This window comes from Ischnura elegans, chromosome 7 (genome assembly GCF_921293095.1).
Source record: "Ischnura elegans chromosome 7, ioIscEleg1.1, whole genome shotgun sequence".
Lineage (NCBI taxonomy): Eukaryota > Metazoa > Arthropoda > Insecta > Odonata > Coenagrionidae > Ischnura > Ischnura elegans.
This window is the reverse complement of record NC_060252.1, coordinates 111,043,546-111,062,040: the sequence shown is the minus strand read 5'-3', so window position 1 is coordinate 111,062,040 and position 18,495 is coordinate 111,043,546. Positions and strand designations below refer to the sequence as shown.

The window sequence follows — 18,495 nt, the reverse complement described above, 5'->3', positions numbered from 1 at the left end:
TAGCTCCTTCCATTCCGCTGAAGCTCCTACATTTGCAGCAGCTGTGAGTTTAAGATAAGAAGGCAATGAGGATGCCTCCAAGTTAATGAAGGAAGTCCACACCTTGCCAAGTGGAGAAAAAGTGACCCCGAATCTGGCACGATGTCAGTTGAAGATAAATTCTCGCTAATTGTGTCCATGCAGCTCACAAAATTTCAATACAAAAGTCTGCAATGATCTGCGAAATGCCATGGACATTTTTTTACCCTGGTTACGAGAGCGTAAGGCGAGCATAAAACTCCCTGCTACGTAAAGTTACCCTCCAAAGTCTTCTGGATCATTCCGTATCCCGAATGATAACGCGCAGTTATACAGATCCAAGTCCCTCGCCTCATGTCAGGTGCCCTTTCAATTACAAATACGGCTTTGATGGCAGTTCAGGACATGCGCAGTATAAACAGATGTAGGAGCGAAAGCTTATGTCTAATGAACTCTTATTCATTAGCTTCCTCTTGCCCTTTCGTTTTATAAAGGATGGATAAGGCACTAAATAATCCTAAAAAGTTATTTTGTATATCCTCTCTAAGTAATACCAGTGTCCCCTCCAATAAATATCCAATCGAAATCTCCAGAATGCCAAACATGTCAATCTGTATTTCAGGTGAGATTTTATGGATCGTCAGCAAGATTCTGCCAACCAATTCGCCTTAGATGGATCAAAGAAAAAAATGAAGTACAGAAAGTGGAAGAATAATTTATAAAAATCAGCAGTCATATGGAATTTCAACCCTCCATACTTACATTCGATTTTTTAGTGGATCTTGCATATATCTTATCGTCTTGATTTAAGACTATGGCAGATAAGAAAACCGTCAACTAGAAATTTTTTTCATTAATATTTTAATGGAATACTACTAGTGAAACTTCCCAATAATCGAACGGAAAGCACAGAGAACTTCTACGTGACAGAAAAGCTAATGTACAGTGGCGGAAAAAAATTAACGAAAAGCTCGTTGGCGTCTGAGAGCGACCAGTTCAGGAACTACTCGTCTTCCAAAATTTTGCCCTCGTAATGCTCTCATACAACCGGGAGTTTTAAAAGCAATATATCCCTTGTACCGGGGAAATAATAATGCCCGTCGCATTATGACAAGGCGCAAAAGATCCAGCTACGAATTCTTCGCCATATTCTCCGAAGTATGCTTCGCCCTCGACTCACCTAGAATGAATCTACTCTTGTCGGGACATCAGTGGACACAGCCGACATATCGGGCATTGAGACTGCCTTAGAACCCAATCGTTCCGGTGGTGTAGTGGGTAAAGTATCATGCTACGAATCAGAGGTTCCGCGGATCAAGTCCCAGTGGCGGATGACTTGATGCTGCACACACACACTTAAAACATTTTTCTGATCTTAAAACTTCACAATACCTGTCACAAGGTTCATAGGATGTTGCATGGCTATCAAATTCTTACGCGCTTATTTATTTGTTGAAATTCAACTACTATATTGCATAACCATTTGGGCAGTTGACTGTGGAGTGAATGTTGACTACCATTTCCGCGTTGTTCAACCCAGCTTCAAGGCCCCTAACATTAGCTGCATGTGTGATGTGTAACGGCCTACGTTTATTCTTCCCTTCAAGGGAAAACTCCTATAGAGTTCCTCATAGTAGAATGAAAGCACTTTTTTGAGCCACTTCCGAGAAATCAGTGTGTCTCCATCTAATGATTCACTGAGTGAGTTGGGGATAAGTTCGTGAGAGGTCAAGGCTTTTTGCGATGGGTTAAGCGGTGGATTTGTATCATCCATCGTTGTTGCTTGGATGGGCTGTGATGAGGCAAGGGGTTGATGTTCAGTATTGGCTGCCTCGCGAGGATTAGGCAGAGGCATCGAAATCAGTGAAGATGATGCTGGGATGGGAGGGGGTGGTGGTGGAGTAGGAGGAGGACAGAGGATGCCCAAAGGCTGAGGGGATTAGGATAAGATAGGGGAAGGGAGAGGATGGGGAATGGAGGATGGGAAAGAGGAGAAGGCTATAGAGATCAGTGGGCCTGGGATCAGTCTGCCAGGCCACCTCTACACCTCTATAAACCTGACCTTGCACTTCTTCTTAATCTTAATCTCTCTTCATACGGTGGTCAACTTATCTTCCTACTCCCTCACTCCAGACGAAATATCCGTGCTAGATAAGGGATTATCTTTCTCACCCACACCCAAAGTCGATCCTGTGATGCTCGTAAGCGACACTATCAAGTTTTGCCGACGGTTGAAATGGAAATTCTTCTGGGACGCTCAGTCCTCTCCAACGGCTCCGGCCGCTGTTCAAACTCCGAACTCTCATCCCTCTCTAGCTAAATTCAAACCTCCTTCGCCTCACGAACCGAAACCTCTTCCCGCCAATCACCCTGTAGAAATATTCACCAATCTTCTTCTTTCCAAAGCTTCGGACCCCGCTTTTCTTAACTCTCTTCATCCTCCAACAAACCTCTCCACTACCGAAAAGAGAGCACTGATCAATCTGAGAAAAAATTCTGATATTGTCGTTACTTCCTCAGACAAAGGATCTACTATTGTTGTACTCGACTCCACCGACTATTTAACCGAAGCCAAAAGACAACTCTCTGACACCTCTTCCTACACACCTACCTCGCATGATCTCAACCCTGCCTTTCATCGAAACATCCAATCCTTTTTAAAAAGGAAAGCACCAAAAGAGGGCCTTTCCAGTAGTGACATTTCCTTATTATCTCCACCCCATCCGCGAACCCCTCACTTCTACATTCTACCGAAAATTCACAAGGCCAACAATCCTGGTCGCCCAATCGTCTCCTCTTTAAATTCCCCCACAGAACGAATCTCTTCCTTTGTTGACTATTATCTTCAGCCTCTTGTACACTTACTTCCTTCCTACATTAAAGATACGTACGATTTCCTCAATCGCCTCCATTCTACCTCTCTCCCGGTTGATAAAGACACCATTATGGTCACCATCGACGTGACCTCATTATACACTTCTATACCTCATGTAGAAGGCCTTGCCTCCCTTCGACACTTTCTTGACAATCGACCTACACCTCAGATACCCAGCACTGACTTTTTAGTCGATCTCTCTCGCCTAATCCTCACTAAAAACGCCTTCTCCTTCAACGATAAACATTATCTGCAGATCAAAGGTTGCGCCATGGGAAGCAGATTCAGCTCTTCATACGCAAATTTATTTCTTGGTCTCCTTGAAGAATCCTTCCTATCATCCTACCCACTTCAACCCTCACTTTGGCTTCGCTATATAGATGATATTTTCCTTCTGTGGCCCCATGGAGAAGACTCACTGAGCTCTTTCATTTCAGCACTCAATGAATACTCCGAACTATCCTTTACTTCTAACCACTCCCCCACCCGAATAACATTTCTCGACGTTACCATTTCCCTAGAAAATAAAAATTTCATCACTTCAGTCCACATTAAACCTACTAACAAACAACAATATCTTCAATTCAACAGCTGTCACCCCTCACATACTAAACAATCCCTTCCTTACTCTCTCTCAGTAAGAGGCCACAGAATTTGCAATAATCCCGAATCCTTGGACATTTTTCTTAATAATCTTCACCACTCCCTTCTTCGTAGAGGATATCCTGAGAATCTTCTGCGTAAGAAAATCATACACAATACTTACAAACCCAAAATTCATACCAAGAAACAACCCACATATCTCTCCCTTTCCACCACATACTTCCCGGGTGTGTAGGCTTTGAACAGAATCATCAAAAGCCATTTTCCGATTCTTTCTAACAACGTCACTACTGGAAAAATCTTCTTTAGCTGTCCATCCTTATCCTTCCGTCGGCCGCCAAATCTATCTTCCATTCTCAAAACGACTAAACCACTCTCAAGGTTCACCACCCGTACTAGCTCTTTACCTATCCCATGCCAACGACCCCGGTGCAAAACGTGTGCTATCCTCATTACCCAGTCACTTCCTAACAAATTTCTTACTTTTCCGCTTCCTTCCACTCCGTCCCCTACCTGTACAACTAGTAATGTAATTTATATCCTTTTATGCAATTCCTGCCCCGCCTTCTACATTGGTTTAACCACCACCTCACTCAACCTACGGATTAACAACCTTCTTCTTCAACAAGCTTCTTGCAAACCCACTTCCCAATCTGCTTCGCTTCCTGTCCCTACCCACGCCTTTTCCCACAATTTAGAATTTGATGATTGCTTTCACATAGGAATACTTGCCTCTCTCCCACCCTCCGCCTCACCGCTAGATTTGAAAACTCTTGAGCAGTCTTCGCGTTTAACGATATAAGCCATCCTCTTCCATGAGTTAATGTGCTCATAGCCGTCATCTTTTATGCCTAGAGTAAGATGATAAATAGAGGAACCAACTCGCACTGCTTGACCAAATTGCCGTCGCCTACCTCTGGGGGGACATTGTTGAGAATAATTTTTTTCAGTTTTGGTGACCATTCTCCTTGCCTCGACCCATTCATTGTTTATTGAAATACCGCCATGGTGTACCAAAAAGCCAGATCTTTCAACCAGATCTTTGGATTTTAAGTAGATACAAGTACGCTGATGAAATAACCGCATGCGATATGGATTTCCCACCTCCAAGCAGTTCTCCCACTTTTAGTACATAAATATGTATTGGCGTATCAGGCAACGCCGCACAGTGGTCCCAAATCGAAAAAAGCTGGCCAAAATTAATTACGCCGTTGTTATTATGTATATATTTGACCTAAAGGTCTATTCTTATTGTTTTTGACCCACTTATTCTGAATTTATAACTATTTTTTATGTATTTGCAATAACTTTATTGCTATTTCACATTTTGTTTAAACAATTAATTTTTTTAACATTGGAAATTGAGATTATACTGGTGATAGTAAATTAAAATTATACATATAATAAAACTGAATTAGTTATTTAAAACATACATAAATGCATACAAAATGACTGCATTGTTTATTTTTGGACAAATTTTGAACAACTTATTTTGAATGAACCAAGAGAACATTTTCTACTTTCTCATATGTTTGATCGTATTTCATACAAAAAATAAGTTAATATTAAGTGGAAATTTATATTATAAGTATATTATTAATATTATTGTACTGCATTAATTGTTTAAAAATTATAATATCTAATTCTAATTAAGTAGACAATTTTATAGTTCCTTGTAACGTGCCAATGGATTTGGAAGCAATTTTAAACGGGGTACCGTATTTCACAAGTTTCAACGGAGGCATTATTACAATCATTGATATGTTATAAACAATATTTCATAACTCCTATAACTCAAGTTAAACGCCAAATTTATTGATACGCTTGCAGTAAGCTCTTTACGAAGTGAGGCATCAATTTAACGAGCACATGATTTGGAACGAAAAATTAAATGAGATTTTCCATTAATTTGGGCTTTTTCAACTATCAAAAAAATACGTTAACATTTCTCCTTATCTTTCCTTATTTCCCAGTCATTGTTACGAAAAAAATTTAAATACATTCATGATCATTATCCGACAAATCCTCATCACAGTCGTCATCCACTCAATTCTTCCAGGATTAATAAACTCTTTACCTCGACTGGTAATTGAAGTAATTTCCTTCTTTGAGCCTTAGAAATACTTGATATCATTGCATCTGAAGTTAGGAGTAATCTTTTAAACAGGTCTTCATTCGTTGCTTTCCAGGAAAATTTCCTTGCATGGTGCTCCCTGAATCTTATGTCCTTATTCCTCGCCTCCATTGCCTCCTCGGACAAGTGGACAATAGGAAGGGCAGCTTCTTTAGATGTCCGTCGGAGGAGCAAGTACTGATGTTTCGTGAAATTACCAGAAACGATCATGGAAAGGGCTTCTTCGTGGGAGATTTTACTTTGCCTCACATCCTTGGCTCTCCATTTTGATAACACTCGCCGCGCTATTGAGAGAGTGGTTGTTGTCACCACATTTATTATTTTCGTCACGAACTCATCACCTTTGCTTCGATAACTCATGGATGCTCTACTGGCGATGTGCTAGCTCTAAGATCCTCCGTTTTCCATCTCTAGGCCCTTTCACTGGACTTCTCAAATTGTTTAAATAAAGGCGGAGGAAATTTCAACTTCTCATTTAGGCAATCAGCGAACTTTCTTCTATAAAACCTGTCATTTCTTTTTCTTTCCTTCCACCGGCGAAGATAATTTGAGAGAAAAAACACTTCTCCCCAATTTTTTTAGGATAACTTTTGAATTAACGTCCTCATCTAACTCTAACTTGTTGCTCCAGCAATCCAATAAGTATTGGTTTTTAAACGATACGGACCCTTTTCCACTTTCAAGAAATTTTTCATGCATCTCAAGACGCGTGAAAATTTTCAGAGTTATCGAACTAAAGCACTATGGGCACTCTTCTTCAACCCCACAAGTCTTCTTTAAAAAGTTCGAGGATACTCGACTTTTTCAAGACTCGATCTTCACGCTTGAGGAAACTAACTTTCACGTCTTTCGTTTGGCAAAGTCTGAGTAAAACTGAGTTTTGGCGAGAAATTTTCGGGCAAGCGATGTCTAGAAGTACTTTGGGGGTTCCACAGTGTGAGGTTCGCGATGCTATTATCTCCATTTTCTAGAAAATATCACATTTGAAAGGTGAAAAGGCTTACTCCGTTCATCCCCGGTGGCCAAAGTGCAATTCATAACAAGTGTACAGAGAGCGGTGGTTGTTTTTTCCCGATGGGTGCAATCAATAGGGTAGGCCTTTTCGGCCGTCATTTGCCCTGCATGTGGTTGAGGAGGCCGCTGAGGAGGCGACAGAGGGACAATGTGCCGCGTGAGGGCGAAAACTAACCCGTCTAACGGAAGGAAAGGGTGGAGTAGCATTTGAGGGATTCTTTTTTGTTTTGAATGCATTCATGTTTTTGAGGATTACTATAAGCACAGCTGCGAACTTTCGTTCCATAAATATATCCTTCCGCTCGAGTCCTTAAGCAATTTTTATGAGAGCATGGGCACGCGTAAATAAAAGGTAAGGTCAAGTGGAAACTATTAATGATAAAACGTTCTACGTATGACAAGAGATGTTTATTCATAGGGTAAATATTTTTTGTAGAAATAAAATATCCAACAATGTTGAATAACAACCATAAATACTGGATTTCCTCGAGCCCTACCACGCGCCAGCCAGGCCGCCGCCCGCGTCAGCGCATTGCATCATTATAGTTAAATCAATGCTGAGGTCGGAGTAGCAACTAGTAGCAAAACTTTTCTTCACTACTGCGTAGCATATACTTTTCCCTTTGTATTGGTGCAAAAGACACCGTGCATTCACGTGCCTCTCTAAACGATATTGTACATTTTATTTGAAAATTCGGGTAAAAACACTAAAAGTTGCAAAATATATATAAAATAGTAAACATAGTAAAATCCGAATAAAATTTATGTCCCACTATGTAATAATGTTTATATTTCTAGTTTAAAATGTTTTTGGCCAAATATATCGCGTAAAGGTTGTCCTGCATGACGCTGAACTTCCTCAAAATCGACCGATTTCACGCAACTGTGATTTTTACGGTGAATGCTCCATGTTTGACGGATCACTGCAGCCGCTCTGATGAACAAAAATACTAACTTAGTAGTGTATTTTGTAGACCATATCCTGTAGAATCCGAAAATAAGGTTCAAAAATTCCTTGAAAATTTTCGAAAAAACGACTTTTGGCCAGCTTTTTTCGATTTGGGACCACTGTGCGCCGGGAGAATGATTCCAAATTCTTTATTAGGGCCAGCAGTGACAGGCGTGATCTTTTTTGTTTTGAAAGGAAACAAAGCACCCACTGTCTTGCTCTCCGCTGAAGGAGGTTCATCCGATTGGCTCACGTAAGTAGGAGTGCCAGCCTTGTCCCGCGTCGCGCGAGCAGAAGTTCGCGGGCGTGTCGTAGAGCGAGCTTCAAGGGGAGGGAAACTGGAAGGGGCGAGAGGGGAGGAAGCGATGAGGACTTGGAGGATTGATACCCCTCCCGCGGCTGCGGCAGCGGAGTGAGGGGAAGAGGTGGAGAGGGAATGGAGGGGCGGTACCCCTCCCGTCGCGGCGGCCAAGGCAGCGAAGGAGGAGTTTTAGAGACCGGAGGAAGGGATAACCTTTTTGGCATACCTGACGCCAGCGCCGCTGCCTTTTTCGCGGCGCCCATGGAACTATTAGATCTTCAACTTTTCCTTCTCACTCTGTGGCGGGACTTCCAGGAGCAAGGCTGTGGGTACTTGTAAGCTTGAGTTTTCTTGGCGGTAAGTGTTGAAAATTTACTCATGGTCACTTTATATGGCGGTAAGTATTGAAAATTTACTCATGGTGACTTTATATGGCGGTAAGTATTGAAAATTTACTCATGGTCATCTTATATGGAGGTGAATAAATTATGTGATGGAACTGTTGCTACCTATTTCTTCTTTTGCTTGCTTATTCTTATTGCATTGCTGCTAATCTTGGTTGTGATTTTAGCGTGCTCATTCTTTACCTACGAATCGTACTTAAAATTTACTGGTAGGTTGGTTGTAATTGACCTTTTGCTTGCTTTTCTTGTGTGTGACTCACGGTCACATGTGCTAGGTCTATTTCTCCTTTGCTTGCTTATTCTTATTGCATTGCTGCTAATCTTGGTTGTGATTTTAGCGTGCTCATTCTTAACCTACGAATCGTACTTAAAATTTACTGGTAGGTTGGTTGTAATTGACCTTTTGCTTGCTTTTCTTGTGTGTGACTCACGGTCACATGTGCTAGGTCTATTTCTCATTTGCTTGCTTATTCTTATTGCATTGCTGCTAATCTTGGTTGTGATTTTAGCGTGCTCATTCTTAACCTACGAATCGTATTTAAAATTTACTAGTGGGTTGGTTTAATTGACCTTTTGCTTGCTTTTCCTGTCTTTGACTCACGGTCACATGTGCTTGGTGTTTATTTTTTGAACGTGTGCATTATTAACCAATATATATGAAATATGTTATTTCTATTGATACCGTTTTACACTTTGCACGCGATTGCGCCGGATAGAGTACATTAATTTCTCATGATAGCGTGCTATCGCGCGAATACTTGCACGAAATAAGAATATTTTGCAATTCACCGCTGTGCGCGACGCAATTTTGACTTTGCAATCGTTCATATGTCACAATGTGCAATTACGTGCCCCGTGTAAAACGGCATTTGAAGTTCATCGTCGGTGAGTTCATTTATGTGCCTACCCACGTAATGCTCATAATTCCAAATTACCACGTTTCGTTGCACAGGTGGAGATTTGTTTTGGTGGTAATTCCTCAGTTGGGCGCAAGAGTTTTTTCTTTTTGGTGAGTGTCCCTTTCTGTAATAACGGTTGAAATTGTGTTTTACTTATTTTATAATAATGTTATCCTCCCATTTGTCTCTCAGGAATGGCTGCTCCTGGGTTGCTGGTCATTGGGGCCTCCCAATGGAAATATGCCAGCATGTACGCACACCAATTTCCAGGGTTTGATGTCACCATAATATCCAACTCTGGAATGGGTGTACATGAAGTGTCGGAGTCAATGGTGTTGGCCACTTCATTTTTTAATGACGTTGTGCTCCATTTGGGGACCAATAACCTTATTTGTGGTGAGTTTGTTCTATTCATGTTGGCACCTACACATTTTCATTATTCTAATATGTATCCAGCATGCATTGTATTCTGTGGTCATGCTTCCATCACAGGTCAATCACCTGAAGAAGTGGTAAGCCACTATGCGGCACTGGTGGAGACGATATATGCAGGGAACCCCAGTGTGCGCTTGCACATATCGAGTGTTCTGTTGCGGGGCCAGAATAGGTTCAGGCCTGAGTCGGCGTGGGAGGAGAACCGCATTCAGAGGATGAACATTAAGATTGAGAGACTCAATCTCCTCTTACGAGATTTTGCATCTCGGTAATATCACCTTCATTGAAAATATGTGCTTTGTGATATTTTTCTGTTGCTACTATTGAAACATAGCTCATCCTTTTTTTTCAACAGTCATGGTGCATACTTCATAAACAACTGGGAGAAGTTCAAGGAGACTGCCTGGGATCCCTTTCATAAGCTCCTATCCAGGGATGGGCTGCATCTATCTCCAGATGGGGTGCAGTGTCTATTAGGTAACGTCATTACTTTTTGCCTTCAAGTTAGGTATACTTTATTGAAGAAAATGCCTCCCACTCCATGTCTATCATCTTCCAATCCTTCTCTCTTGAATGATTCAAATTTTCCCCCTCTTTCCAAGGTAATCTCTAAGAAACCGAATTCTTCTTTTGTCGTTAGACCTGCTTCTGTCTTAACTCCTGTCCTCATGCCATCTTCTTCTATCCTTGCCAAACCAGCAACTCCTCCTTCAGTCCCTGCATCTGTCACTTCAAAATCAATCCCTGTTGATCCTCTGGCTGTCCCCACAATTTCTGGCCTCAACACACCTGCCTGCTCAGCTTCTCAAACTGTTCAGACTATAACTCCGATGCAACCAACATCTTTAGGAGCTCTGCGGGACCCAACTTCTGTTACCCCTAACCAACCAGCTTCTTTTGCTCCTCAGGCTGTCCCAACTACTACTTCCAACAGGCTGGTTGCCTCTGCATCTCAGAAACTCCCAGCTTCTTCTAACCCTGTCAAATTAGCCTCCTTCACCCCCAAGGCAGCCATGCTACCTCATTTAATAAAAAAGCCTGTCTCTGTCTCATCTCCTGTGCTCATTCCAACTTCTTTCTCTAGCAAATCCTCCATCAATACTCATCAAGTGCCAACTATTTCTATCTCTAACAAACAAGCCTCCTTCGCCCCCAAGGCAGCCATGCTACCTCATTTAATAAAAAAGCCTGTCTCTGTCCCATCTCCTGTGCTCATTCCAACTTCTTTCTCTAATAAATCCTCCATCAATGCTCATCAAGTACCAACCATTTCTGTCTCTAACAAACAAGCCGCCTTCACCCCTAAGCTAACTCACTTATCACATATCATCAACAAACCTGTCTCACTCTCAACTCCGGTGCTTATAAATACACCTTCTGATTTGAAAAAAACATCCTCTGCCTTCCCTCTTCTGCGAAGATCCAAATGTCCTTCTATTTCCTCAATGCCAAACAAGCTGAATTCACCAGTGTCACCCCCTACATCAAGTATCTCTTTATCTCATAACTGTCCATGGAACCAGAGTACTTTCTCATCTTTCAAAGCACATCTCAAAAACCAAGAATGCACTTCTTCACCATACAATATTCCTGTTTCAAACAGATGGTCTGTTTTGGAAACTGTTGGAGAATCCCTTGTGCCAAATGTCCCTGAATGTAGTATACCTTATCAAATTAAAAACCAAAAAAGAGTAAAGCATGCTTCCAAGTTAGGAAAGCCTTGTAAAAAACATCCAAATTCAACATCTTCGCTACTAACATCATCTCGTTCCTTGAATTTTTCCGTATCTTCCCATAATAGTCATGAAAAAATAAGCAGTGTTCAATTATTTCCCAGGCACACCAAAGTATTACCAAATATTTCAAAAATATCTAATACATTTTCTTGCAAAAACTGTCTTCAAAATGAAATGTCTTCCTCTCTCTCCTATCATTCTCCTATTGGTTTTTCTGAAAATAGTCATTGCTTTAAAACCCAAAGGGACTCACAATTGGACTCAAAAATTCTCTGTCTTACTAGGGGTAACTGTTCAAACTATCGTCAGAGTAATGGCGGCTCAGATGGGAAAGGTAGTTGCCAAACTTCTATTTACCCGCGAATGTGTGACACTTGTAGCAAAACGTATCAATCCAGGTCTACCTTTTTTAAGCACAAAAGAACATGTGGGAAGGTGGATGAATGTGTTGTATATCCTAGGGTGTGCCCTATTTGCCACGTTTCGTATTCGAACAAAAGTAACTTTAGTAGGCATAAGAAAACGTGTCAGCCCTTGGCAACAAAATTCATAAGTTGTCCGCATTCCGAATGTGAAATTCAGTTTCATACCCAGTCTGCTTTGGTAAATCATTTACAATCTTATCATAAGGAAGATATATTGGTCCAAAATTTTACTTTCAAGGATATTTCTGAATTTTTGCTTTGGAAGAAAGAACAGTGCGAGAAAAATAACCTTTCTTATGTTAAGCATTCGGGGGAGATTGTTAATGGGGATTGCTCGACTCAATACTTCATTTGTAAATTTGATAATAATCATAAAAAGGACACTGTGAGTAACAAGACGAGCAGAAAGAGGAAATATGGCCTCATGCCAAATACTAACTGCTCTTCTAGGATGATAGTTAAGGAGAAAGGGTCCGAAGTACATGTAAAATACATTTCTGCCCATAATCATGGCCTGGAATTTAAAAATGTGTTGTTCTATAGGTGGGAAAAATCGACAAAAATCCATATAAACAATCTTTTAGAGCAAGGTGTGCCTGCCCTCACTATACAAGAAACTTTGCAACCTCCAAATTCAGATTTTGAAGGCATAATACCAGTTAAAGAACATTTCATTACCACTCATCAGATAAATAAAATGAAATATGAGCTAAATCTAAAAAAGCGTCTCCATAAAGATGATGCTGTTGCAGTTCACTTGCTAGTGTATACAATGAATGAAGAATGCAGGGATTCGATTTTAATTTATAAACCATTAGGTAAGCCAGTAGAAATAGGTAGCGATAAGTTCAATCATGTTCACCATAATCCTGATCTTTTTGTTTTAGGGATACAAAATAAACAACAAAAATCTGAAATCATTGCTGGATGTAGTAGGATTCTGTGCATTGACTCCACGCATGACACAAACCAGTATAAATTTCATTTGCTGAATTTCATTACACCTGATGAGTATGGTGTGGGCTATCCTGTGGCACATTTTATAACTAACCACCTAGATGAGCAAACATTAGTATGTATATTGAAGTCCTTAGTAGATAAATGCCCAAACCTCATTGTAAATGCTGTAATGACTGATGGTGATGAAGCTTTAGGGAATGCAGTGGCAAATGTTTTTGGGCCCAAGGTGAGACATTTACTCTGTTCATGGCACGTTAAAAGAAATTGGCAGAGGAATTTACATAGAAAGGTAAAAAATAATGATGAGTTAATTTCTGAAGTATATGAAAATCTGGAAACCCTGATAGATGAAAAAAATGAAAAGTTATTCACATCCATGTTGGAGGCATTCATTTCTAAGTATTCTCCTATTGCATTTGACTTCGTTGAGTATTTCAAAAATGTTTATTGCAGTAAAGTGGAAAAGTGGGCGATGTGCTTCAGAAATTTTCCCCACGCTGATACTGACACTAATATGTTTGTTGAAGCTTTCCACAACAAGCTAAAAACACATTATCTAAACAGGAAAGTGAATCGTAGGCTTGATGATTTGATAAATGTGCTGCAGCGTATCCAAAAAAGTTGTCATTTTAATTTGATGTTTAAAAGAATGACTGAGGAGCCCCCATTAGGTTTTCAGCAGCAATTAAAAGGTCGTCATTGGAAGGGGATGAAAATATTGGATGAGGATGTGGTGAAGATTGATGATCGAACATGGAATATAAGATCCCAGTCAGATTCTTCAGTAAAATACAATATTTCCTGTATTTCACCTTTTTGCAACATTCCTCATCTGTGCTTCATCAAGTGCTGTGAGACATCCTGTTGGGATCTTTGTTGCCATATGTACATTTGCTCATGTTCTGATCAACACTCCCTTTGCAAACATGTTCACAAAGTCCATTCTTTGACAGTGCGAAATCAGCCACCTAAATCTGATGCGCACAATCCTTCAGCACAACTTGTTTACAAAAGTATTCCATTTTCAACTTCTAATGAAGAAGTTGACTCAAGTGAAGAAATGTTTCGTAGATTCACCTCTCTTTCAGATAGACTCAAATCTTTGGGTGGTAATGGAGAAATAACCATTCTTCTGCCATACCTTAATAATTCACTGCAATTGCTTATTGAAAAATGTGAGTCTCTTCTGCTCAAAAACGTTAATTGCCCTGTCAGCTTAGAGCATGAAACAATCCCTCCAAATTCTAAGCTGAGTCCTCAGTGTAAGTTATTTCAAACTATTAAGGATAGAGAAGTTACTGCACATCGTTTTAAAAAGCCGGATGTAACTAGAAGAAGTGAAATTAGAAGAAATCTTTTAGGAGAGGGAACTGGTGGTTCTTTCACTGATCCCATTATGAATGATTGTGACCTTTCTCGAACTTTGTTTTCCACAGGACCATTTTCTATAAATATGATTCATCTAAAGTCTCTCGATTATTTCATATCAGATACTGTAGTTAATCGCTTGCAGGCAGTGGCGAAAGATTTCCGCAAGGGTTGGTTGTATGATACTATAATAGGAGCCTTTTTGTATAAAATATGTGCCATTGACGAGAAATACTGTTGTATTGATCCTGCAGTTTCTCAGTTTGTTGCAGGGTCTGTTTCCTTTGAAACCCTAAAATTATCATTTCGTAAGCTACATCTTAAAGGCTACTCTCATTTCATTATTCCTCTAAATGCAAATAATTCTCATTGGACATTGTTGGTAGCTGACAGGGCAGAAAGGCAATTGTTTTTTTATGACCCCATAACAGTAAAAATAGATAACACATACAGTTACGTTGTTAGCCGGTGGATTGATTTTTTAAAATTCAAACTGGAAGACTATTCAGGTAATTGGAATGTTTCCTTTCCTGACCATACTACTCAAAAAGATAGTCACAGTTGTGGTGTGTATATATCTTGGTATGCTGAGAGAATTTTATTGGGAGAGTCTGTAACTGAGCCATTCAATCCCAGCGAATATAGAAAATATATGTACGACGTTCTGACTGGACATACTTTAGATGAATCATATATGTAGAAAATGGCCCTGTAGAAAACAAATCGTGGCCTCTCTAACCACAGGATTGAAATTATACTATTTCATGTTTTTCATTGCTGAAATCTCTCCTTCGTCATTCTTTTCTTTTGCATGTATATTTTTCTGTGTATATACATCTTCATTTCTGTATTGTTTTATGGCTATTCTTCAATACTGTCCTCTTTTTCTATACTTCTTCCCTGCATAATGTTTGTGGCAGCTTCTTAAATACCCCAGTGATGTTAATAATGGTACCTTTTATGTTTGTATATGGTATTTATTGTTATATTTTACGTATATTTTATTTAAAATTTTATATTAAATAATTTATTTATATATTCATATCTATATTTATTTATTTATTTACATATTTATATACATTTCAGTCATTGTTCTAATGCTGCTTCATCTCTATTCCTGGATTGTACCAAGTGTCCTGCAAAGTGCTCAGGATCAATTTTTTTACTCGGAAAATACTATTTTGAAAAGTTAATACCCTCTCACTGAGCCACATAGTTTAGAGAGCTGTGTGCACAAACTGATTGAACACACATGATTTTGGCTTGATAAATTCCCTCCTGGATTCTAAACAATAATTCCTCTTCCACAATTGCTTTTTGTGTATCCAATTTGAGTCTCCTTAACTGCATCACCCATTATTGTTATTACATTTCCATGACGTCTCTTCCTAAAAGTTAATTCCATGTGAAATTCGAGTCTTAGTCATTAAATCATTTAGGAATGCCATCATTTCTCCTTGATATCTCTCATCAATATCGTTTTAGGCATATTCATCTCATGTTCCTTTTCATAATTCACCCATTCTTTCTCCAGTATGTATGACTTCACTGTCTCCTAATTGACAGTTGTTTACCAAGGCACATCTACGGCAATAGTTTCCTTTGCCTAACCTTATCCTTTATTTCCCTGATTTTTCTTGTATTTTGGCTGCATTGGTCTATTCATAAAAATCCTATGTTCTGCTATCCACGTACTCAATCCAAGTGTGAATTGCACGAAAGTCGAGGAGCACCTGTACCTTCCTCTATTATTTGTTTTTCTCATTTTTGTGTATGCACTATCCTTGTGATTCTTTGGGATGATCACTTGATCCATTTAGTTTGCTTAATTTAGTGTTCCAGATCATGAATCATCACTAACCACTTTCTTATTCTTTTTTCTCTGAGTTGGAGCTTGGAACAAGGATCTTTCACCCCATTGCTGCTGGCATTGACAGAATTGGCTTTGATGTATCAGTGATGTATGACAAGAGTAATTTTCAAATGCTAAAATTTTGCTTAAATTGTCTATGGCTGCTTTCTATTATCTCCATCTTTATGCAGGGTTCCCACTCAACCGTGAAAACCTTACAACTGTTAATAAGCTGTGAATTTCGTCCTTATGCCTTAAAAATCTCTCAAACTTGATTTTAAGATCATAGAACTGCTATTGACAGATTAAAAGAAAAATGGATATTTCGATCATATTTCATTCACTGTTTCCTATCCAAGTGACGTCCGTTCAAACAGAAAAAAGCGTAAAAAAGCGTATGCAGGATAGAGATCACCTGAGTCATTACATTCCTTGGAAATACCTTTCCCTTAAAAAAGGCATCGGTGGTCTAATGGTCAGCATAGTTGCCTCCCAAGTAGTTGATCCGAGTTCGATTCCCGGCCGACGCACTTTTTTTCGTTCCTTTTGAGGCATTTCCCTTTTTCTATTTTTCTGTTTACTTAACATTTTTGGAAATTTGCTTTTTATGTGTATTTTTTATCAATATGGTGTTCAGGTTCTATAATTTATAAAATGTTCCAAATGATTAAATAAAAATATTTTTCATGGACAATGCCAGTTATCACGAAGGGATATTTATGGTTACGGGAACTCTCTTGAATTAAAATGGTTGTTTTAAGTGTCCACACTTTCACAAGTAAACGGTCTCATCTCTCCGCATGTCATAATACGAGGGAACTTGCATTCTAAGCAGCCTCAACTTTATTATTGTCCATGGTTCTATTTATTGTTATTACTTTTATTCGTAGAAAGGTTGCTATGGCCTCTTTATTTTTATTTCGAAATAATTTACATTGCTGGCTAGGATTCGAAATGAGTTGTTTCCATGAATGTTCATTAAATGATTATTTTGAAGCGCAGACATAGTCATGGATTTCTCTGGACTCGTCTTTTGAAGCGAGATTATTGGTCTGTGTGCCCTGATGACACATTGATCTTAAGCCTGTACCGAAGTTGGAAGACTGTTAACCAAAGTGTTCATTAACAATTGCAAAAATTCAAACACTTCTCAACTTCTCTGGCACCCTGGTCCCTCCATTTTTCCTCTCACAACCTTTAGCCGGAGCTGAATTTTGTTAAACGATAATGTGACGTCAGGAGAAATTTCAATTTCATTGCTGGGTTTGCATTCATGGTGTCTGTCGCGTTTGTTAAATTTGTAGTTAACGTGCCTCTGATGATTGGTACGTGATTAATATTTCTGCCTAAAATGGTTTATCTACAAACTGTGCATTTGAAATCATTTAGACCGTGAAAACCTGGGAATAACCGTGAATTTTATAATTTAGATTGAGTGGGAACCCTCTTATGATACCAATATTTTTGTTTTTTGACATACGTATTGTTTCTTTATAGTATCTGTATTGTATTGTATTTGAATTGTATTTGTAATCAGGGTATGGTCTTTATTATTCTCGGAGTGTAATTTCATTAAATTTTTGTTTCTGATCATCAATTCTGTAATACTCCATTAATCTCCTCGTGACGATACCATTGTCGACGTAGAATACTGAAATAAATTTCTATAGGTGAAGTTGAATATGTATTTCCTTATAAGTTTATATTTTACATAATAATGGTCAATGCATTAAAGGTTTTGTATGTGAAATTCATTCCTGTGTTCTGTTGTGATCATTCCGTCTTTGATGAAAGCCATAATAAATATTTTATCCTCACTTAAAGTATTGTCACCCATTCCGTGCTTTCTGTTATTTGATATAATCTTCCGTGTTTACTTTGTATTTCTGTATATTGAATAAAAATTTTCGAATCCATAACTTGTGTTACATTGTGTAAATATTGATAGTGATGGCATCTTCAATCTATCTTTTAATACCTTGATCAGTAATAACTGCATCATATTATAATCCTTACCTTGTCATATGTAAACTAAGTCACTCATTTTAGCTATCATACGTAATTTATGTCTAGCAGACGCAAATAACCGTGTAGGTTTGTCTATCCCTTTTATGTAAAGATAAGTCTCTAAAAGCCAAGTCTAGATATTTCACCTGAGGATGCCCTCCAGGTGCATATCTTAATCAAGTCAACATGGTAGCCTCGTCTGCCAAAATACCTAATCATAGACTGCGATATTTAGTAAAAAAAATTAAATTTGAAACAGGGATAACCATCAGGCATACCTCATTCGTTCGTGTGAACCTGGACATGAAATTAACTCATTTGTGGTGAACCTAATCATGATTTTCTAAAATGTATGTATAAGGCATATGAATGTAAGAAGTGTGGTAAAATCGGTCACTTGGCTCTTCACCATTAGTTCCAGTTCTTAAACCTAATGTAAATGTTCGGTTATGTGCTGATTACAAGGTTACAATTCAGGCAGTCATAGTTGACTTTCCTTTGATAAAACCATGTTG

General features: G+C 39.0%; 2 protein-coding genes across 2 annotated transcripts in view; one reads left to right on the top strand and one right to left on the bottom strand.

Annotated features, from left to right (window-relative positions):
- Nucleotides 1-18,495, bottom strand: part of LOC124162324 — a 44,279-nt gene that overhangs the window by 16,291 nt on the left and 9,493 nt on the right. The gene's annotated exons all lie outside the window — the stretch shown is intronic.
- LOC124162325 lies at nucleotides 8,213-16,339 on the top strand. Its single transcript, XM_046538830.1, has 5 exons — nucleotides 8,213-8,251; nucleotides 9,251-9,307; nucleotides 9,390-9,593; nucleotides 9,690-9,900; nucleotides 9,988-16,339. The coding sequence occupies exons 3-5, from the start codon at nucleotides 9,392-9,394 to the stop codon at nucleotides 14,819-14,821; spliced, it is 5,247 nt and encodes a 1,748-aa protein (XP_046394786.1). The 5' UTR covers nucleotides 8,213-8,251; nucleotides 9,251-9,307; nucleotides 9,390-9,391; the 3' UTR covers nucleotides 14,822-16,339.